Source organism: Cricetulus griseus (genome assembly GCF_003668045.3).
Source record: "Cricetulus griseus strain 17A/GY chromosome 1 unlocalized genomic scaffold, alternate assembly CriGri-PICRH-1.0 chr1_1, whole genome shotgun sequence".
Taxonomy (NCBI): Eukaryota; Metazoa; Chordata; class Mammalia; order Rodentia; family Cricetidae; genus Cricetulus; species Cricetulus griseus.
The window spans coordinates 268,142,236-268,149,135 of record NW_023276807.1 but is presented as its reverse complement, the minus strand read 5'-3'; the positions used below and the strand labels follow the sequence as shown (position 1 = coordinate 268,149,135).

The 6,900-nt window shown below is 41.6% G+C and overlaps 1 protein-coding gene and 1 long non-coding RNA gene across 3 annotated transcripts in view; one reads left to right on the top strand and one right to left on the bottom strand.

The window, feature by feature from the left end:
• The first annotated feature begins 425 nt into the window (after positions 1-425).
• The window catches only part of LOC118239024, a 9,614-nt gene continuing 3,139 nt past the window's right edge, over positions 426-6,900 (top strand). The window contains exon 1 of the long non-coding RNA XR_004772325.1: positions 426-487. This is a non-coding gene — a long non-coding RNA (uncharacterized LOC118239024). The remainder of the gene's footprint in view (positions 488-6,900) is intronic.
• The window catches only part of Gpr180 (G protein-coupled receptor 180), a 26,911-nt gene continuing 25,433 nt past the window's right edge, over positions 5,423-6,900 (bottom strand). For both annotated transcript variants that reach the window (XM_027393945.2, XM_027393944.2), the window contains one exon: positions 5,423-6,097. In XM_027393945.2, the coding sequence (XP_027249746.1) occupies positions 5,939-6,097 (159 nt within the window). In that variant the 3' untranslated portion in view covers positions 5,423-5,938. The remainder of the gene's footprint in view (positions 6,098-6,900) is intronic.

The following is a 6,900-nucleotide window of genomic DNA, read 5'->3' as shown; positions in this document are numbered from 1 at the left end:
TTCCTATTAAATGCACACACTTCCTATTAAATGCACACACTTCCTATTAAATGCACACACTGCCTATTAAATGCACTCACTGCCTATTAAATGCACTCACTGCCTATTAAATGCACTCACTGCCTATTAAATGCACACACTGCCTATTAAATGCACACACTTCCTATTAAATGCACACACTTCCTATTAAATGCACACACTTCCTATTAAGTGCATACACTACTGATGGGGGAAGTATGTTTATCTTATTGATTGTTAAATAAAATACTGTTTGGCCAATGAAACGGCAAGTTAGGCAGGGCTATGAGTCAAAGAGGATTCTGGGAAATGTAGTAGATAAGTGATGATCCAGGCAGGAAGTGACATAGCAAGGAGACTCAGATTTAAAGGAGAAACCGGAAGCGTCTTTTTTTTCCCCTCCGCTCTTGCTCCAGTGGCAGGATGTGATCAACCGGCAAGGAGGGACGCCAATAGGGCGTCCGATAAGGTAAGTCTTATAAAATATATAGGTTTATGATAATTAAGATTGAGCTAACAGATGAGAATCCTAGTCGTTGGCCAAGCAGCTTTGAACCTAATACAAGTTTCTGTGTATTCATTTGGGCCTAACTCCGGCGGGTGGCTGGCATAAAGCTCACACGTGGTGGTGGGCTCAGGCGGCTTTTGGCGGAAAGATTTATCGTAACAGAATGGTGTCAGTGAGCGAGATGACTCCATGCTCCAAGGTTTCCAGAGAAAGAGAAAAATCCGCCGCCACAGCCTGCCCTGTCGGGCCGCTGAGAGGCATCAGATCAGCTTCCATATGCTCGAGACGTCCTGGTGCTTCTGGGGTTTAGACTCGACACTCCCAAGATGATAAGACAGATCCAGATAAAGAAAAACCTCTAAAGGTTTACACTATATTAAAAAAAATCTATGTAGGCTTGTGAGAGAAAAAAATAACAGGAAGAAATAGATTAGCCGGTTGTGATGGCGCACACTGGTAGGATTTGCTGAAGGAAGCAGAGGCAGACAGATTTCTACAGAGAAACCCTGTCTCGAAAAAAAACAAAACAAAACAAAAGAAAGTAAAAATAAAGTAATAAAAAAAGCCACATAAAATTGGAAAATACACAGAGAATCTGGATACTATATGCCATATTGTTGTCTTTAAATTGTTTGATTGCCGAAAAAAGACTTATTGCTGCTAAAATAAATGCTACTAAATTAATCCAACTTATACATTTTAAAAATGCTTTGACTTCAAAATTTTGGCCAATGAGACAGCAAGTAGACGGGACTAGGAATCAAAGAGGATTCTGGGAAATGTAGTAGAGAAGTGCTGATCCAGGCAGGAAGTGACATAGCAAGGAGACTCATATTTAAGCAAAGGAGAAACAGGAAGGACCCCTTTTTCCTGTTCGCCTCCTCCAGCGGCAGGATGTGAGCCACCGGCAAGGAAGGATGCCAATAAGACGTCCGATACGATAAGTCTTATAAAATATAAAGATGTATGATAATTGAGACTGCGCTAACAGATGAGAATCCTAGTCATTGGCCAAGCAGCATTGTACGTAATACAAGTTTCTGTGTATTCATTTGGGCCTAACTCAGGCGGGCAGCTGGCGCAAAGCTTACACGTGGCAGTGGGGCTCAGCAGCTTTTGGCAGAAAGATTTATCGTAACAGGCACTTGTTACGGGTTACACTGAATAAAGCTGAGTGTACTGAGACAGGGAAATGTTTTCACTGCCTTAAATGACCCTGAGCTGCTATGACATGTGTCGTTATTTTTAGTTTCCTGTTTTCTATCAGCTAGTTCCAACTCCTGTCATTTAGCTCACCAAGTATTCCATGGCAGTAAAGGCGAACGCCTCATAACACCTGACTAAAGATTTCACACATCTGGGAGCTCCCTGTAAGTGAACAATGGACAAGACAGGCACTATTGAAGCCAAGCAGACAGTGTGGTTTAGTAATGCTATGCTGATAAATACATTTCTGGGTTTTTATTTCCTTCACAATTTCTTTCACTTGTTCACTTACATATGATTTTATTACTGTTGTGTGTTTGTATGTATAAACATATGTGCCATGGTATATATGTATCAGATCCACCTATACTGGGTTCTCGGGGTCAAACTCAGACTGCCAATCTTGTATGGCAAAGCTCGTTTACCTGCTAAGTCATTTCACTCGCCTCAAAAATACATTTGAGGGCCAGGTGTGGTGGCTCATGCCTGTAATACCAGCACTTGAGAGGCTGAGGCAGGAAGACTGCCATGATTTCCAAGCCAGCTTGGGCCACACAATGAGCCCAGCCTGAGTCATAAAGCAAAAAAATAAAACAAACAAAAATATGTATGTATCTGAGCACTAGGGAATGCTCCATGTACAATAAAGACAATGGGCAAACTCTCTTATCATTTATACTCCAATTGGTGAAACAGGAGAAGATAGAGCCATGGCACCAAGGAAGAAAAGGCAGCCATGATAGGGTTGTGTCAGACAAAATGCTTTGTCAGTAGCGAAGGTCTGACCACAACAGGAAAGCCTCCTCCATGTATGGTACTGGGGTTGAACCTAGAGCTTCATACATGCCAGGCAAGTGTTCTATAGTTGACCTTTATACAAGCCTGAACCTATTACACACACACACACACACACACACACACATACACACACACACACACACACACACACACACCTTGTATTGAAATAATTCTAAACTTACAAGAAGCAAAACCAAAACCAAACCTGATAAATGATCACCACAAAGGGATCCTAAATCCCACCCATCCTGCTGATCTCCCTTTTGAGACTGTATGGGCTATGCCGTGAATGGCTGCAGAGGCATTCCTAGGACATGCCATGCACCATGTCCGTGGAGCTGTGAAGACAATTACCCAGGTGTAGAAGCAGGAAGGATACTTAGAGGACTGCCGGATGTAAACTACAGGACACCCCCTCCACCCACACACACCCCAACTTCACAGGGAAGTCATTTGATCAGTTTGGTCTCAGTTCCTGGACCCACCATGGGTTTAAAGGCAGTAAACCTCTTTTCATAAAGCCTCCAAATGTCTGGCTTCGTGTAACAATCCTATCATCTTGAATCAAAACCAAAATCCTCTAAGATTTGACACCACAGAAACTAGGTATAAGAATGTCACAAATAATTGAAGTCCCCAGAGAATCTCCAGAGCATACTCTCTACTGAAGGAAACACGTCAAAGGGGCCAGTATTCCGCTCACATACACGGTATAGTCTCACTAGCATTATCGTAGACTTGTGTATATTCTATTTTCATCAGATGTGGCTTCCTTTGTTTATCGTGAAGTTTCTGACAGCAAGCCCTTCAACCTGGACTTACTCTCCATGTCTGGCTGTTGGCTAGGTTCCAGTATGAAAGGGACTACATTTTCATAGCTGCTGAAGTTCATTTCAGATTTCAGCACAATTGCGGGTCCAATTCTGCCATCATCAGCTAAGCCTGACTACAAATACTCATTTATCCCAGTGAGAAACTACACAGTAGGGGCTGGAAAGACGGCTCAGCTGCTACAAGTGCTTGCTGCTCTCGGGGGACTAGGATGCTGGCACCCCCAGCCAGAGGGTCTCTACTGCCCATAACTAACTCAGGGGATGTGACTCCCTCTTCTGGCTCCACAGGTACCACACACACACACATTAAAATTAAAAACATATAACCTAGTAAATATGTCCAAAAGCTCATGAAAGCAAAATAAGAATAATAAAAAGGTCTGGTGAGCTTCAAAGGAACGTTTATTTATTCCTACTCAGTTAGATGGGTGCTTGATTTAGTTATAGTGAGGTTAAGGTGTCTGATGTACAGTAGGCATTTACATTACTATACATGCCAACAAAATCAAGCATCTTCATATTTCCTTCAAGAAAGAAAACAGTGCTTAACAGGATGGGGGTGTCCACAGACTAATGTTTTTAAAGGAAAAACCCTTAATTTAAAAGGCAATGTCTGACAGGAGAAAGTCAGGCAGGGGAGGGACAGAAAACAGACACTATTATGACAGGAGATACTTCTGTCTTTGGATCTGTTAGGTGAGGATAGTTCCATACATTTGTTAACAACTATTTTTCTGACTTAGTAACTGCTCTTAACAGTAAAATATAAATTACCAGCAACTGAATATATTAAAAAAACAAACAAAAGCCCTGCTAAAAGTTTTGGAGATGCAAGCACATTGGTCTTCGTCCTGTGCTTTCTGTCATCACACGAACCCAGCTCTCTGTGAAAGAGAACACTGTTGTTTCCAGAACTTTCATTTTGGCTTAACTGAACTATACTTGAACACAACAGATATAACTTGTAGAACTAGTGAGATGCCGAGAGAGAGAGAAGAAGATGGTTATAAGCACTCAGTAGGTCTACAAACCTGAGTCACACCTTACACATCTTTGCGTCAGTCTGTAAGCTCTCCTTTACTGAAGGGTATCAACACTGCTAGAGAAATGCTCTCATCGTGGCTGGACTGTGTTACTTTGCCAATTTGCTAGCTGCAAACATGTTTTGCCTTTAAAATGAAGCAGAATATTTTCATTTCCAATAAAACTACATGCAAGGGAAAAATAAAGATAAAGCCACAGGTACTTTGTAATTGTGCTATGTTACCTGAATCTTTCATTAAAAAACTCAATTACCAGGCTATTGCACCATTCCATGCTTTAAAACATGGTAAGCAGATACAAATATTTAAAATTAGCCAAAGGCAAACAAAAGGTCCAAACAACTTGACAAATACCACCAGAGTAATTGCCAATCAATAACTACTACTCAGGATTCTCATTGTATACAGTGAGTACTGATAACCACATAGCAGTTCTTTAATCAGGCACTTTTTAGAAAACTACACACTCAATCTGGGGAACACACACACACACACACACACACACACACACACACAGCTTTATTACAAAGGATTCAAGATGGCAACTACTTACAATCCAGTGCCAACATGGATTATAACAAATCCAGTGAGTATTTTGTTTTTCAATTATTCATAGAAAATTTAATCCTGATTAAGTATCCTTGGCCAGGAATTCATGGGTAGTTGACGACTGAAACCAACATTTATGTGAAATGCTTCTGTTAATTTAATCTGTGTATACAGCTTAATTATGATTGGGGATTCAATGTAAGAAATGAATTATCTCAGGATTAGAATTTTAGTGCCATATCATATACTATTTCCTTCTTTCTTTCTAAACACAAAAGCCTGCTCGTCCCTTCACCCAAGTGTTCAGATTAAAAACCCTCTCTGCCCTTAAAACAATGTAAGATATCTAGAATTTCCCACACATTGTCCAAAATCCTTTCCTAATCAAAGTAAAGCCTAATCTAGGCCAATAATACGAGAGAAATTGCAGAATAAACCCACCCGTGAATGAACAAAAGCTAACTCACTTAATGTTAACATACTTTCTATTTATTTCCTGAAGTAATTTCATTTCCAATTCCTTTAAACTGTAATGTGAAATGCACGTTCTGTAAAGCATGAAAAGTATTTTAAAATCAGCACCTCCCACTGACGTCACACCTGGGCTAGCTGGATATGTGTAAGCGTGATCATTTGAGGGAGCACTGTTTAAGACTATCAGACCTGAGCTCAATACTGATGAGGCATCGGAGGTGTGAGCACCTGACCCACATGTCATTCGAGTCGTCTCTTTCACATTTCCACATCAAAAGTGCTTCAGTCACCTTGAAACAGCATTCTCTTTCACAGGTTTATTGTTTGAGTGCACTCCAGCACATTTATTACCTTAGAGTTTCAGCACTGCTGAAATGCAGTGATATAGATACCATGCTGTGCCTTCGCTCACTGTTCAGTTTTTCACAGCAGGAGCATGAGAGAAGTCACTGCATCTGGACCCTTACTGCACGTACCCAATTCACTGTGCTTCCGGCATAAGCCGGGCTTCAGAAATGAGGGCGACTTTTATGTCCAGATGGAATGGTCAGTGGTAGTGTCACTGAGGAAAGTGAGGAAACTTCCCAGTATAGACTGTGGGACAGGAAGAGTCTATACAAAATTACCATGGAAACAGACTGGCAAAGGATAACACCGATTGTGATAACCTGGAGCAAGGTAAAAAGAAAAAGAGAATGTTTCAATGCACACCAAAACAGAAAAGTTACATTGAATTTACCACACATCCACTCTTTGTTCTGTACAGTCTACCGTCCTTCACCTGTACCACGGTGTATCTCATCAGACACACACACAGTCTACCGTCCTTCGCCTGTACCACGGTGTATCTCATCAGACACACACACAATCCACCATCCTTCGCCTGTACCACGGTGTATCTCATCAGACACACACACAGTCGACCATCCTTCGCCTGTACCACGGCGTATCTCATCAGACACACACACAATCCACCATCCTTCGCCTGTACCATGGTGTATCTCATCAGACACACACACAATCCACCATCCTTCGCCTGTACCACGGCGTATCTCATCAGACACACACAGTCTACCATCCTTCGCCTGTACCATGGTGTATCTCATCAAACCCCTTCCACAGAAGGTAGGCATATCTTCAGGACTGTGACTGTTCCAAGGGCAAACTTCTTTTGGCACTTAGTTTACAGATACTACAGCAGAACAGAAAAGTTCCTTGTCTCCCAAGGGTATGCATGTCACAGACATGAGTTTTGGTAACAAGAAAAATCAGGAATCTGGTTATTTCATAATAGCAGTAAGCATACTCTGCCTCAAGTCACAGCTGTTTCTGTGGGCTACAATCCTGCTTACTGTAAACACTAATGGCAGAGCTCTGCTCTGAAATGCTGGAGCCATTTGCTGATGAAGGAAGCAGGCACTGACACAATCTAAAGTCAGGTATGCTACTCTGCGGTCTATTAAAGCAATGT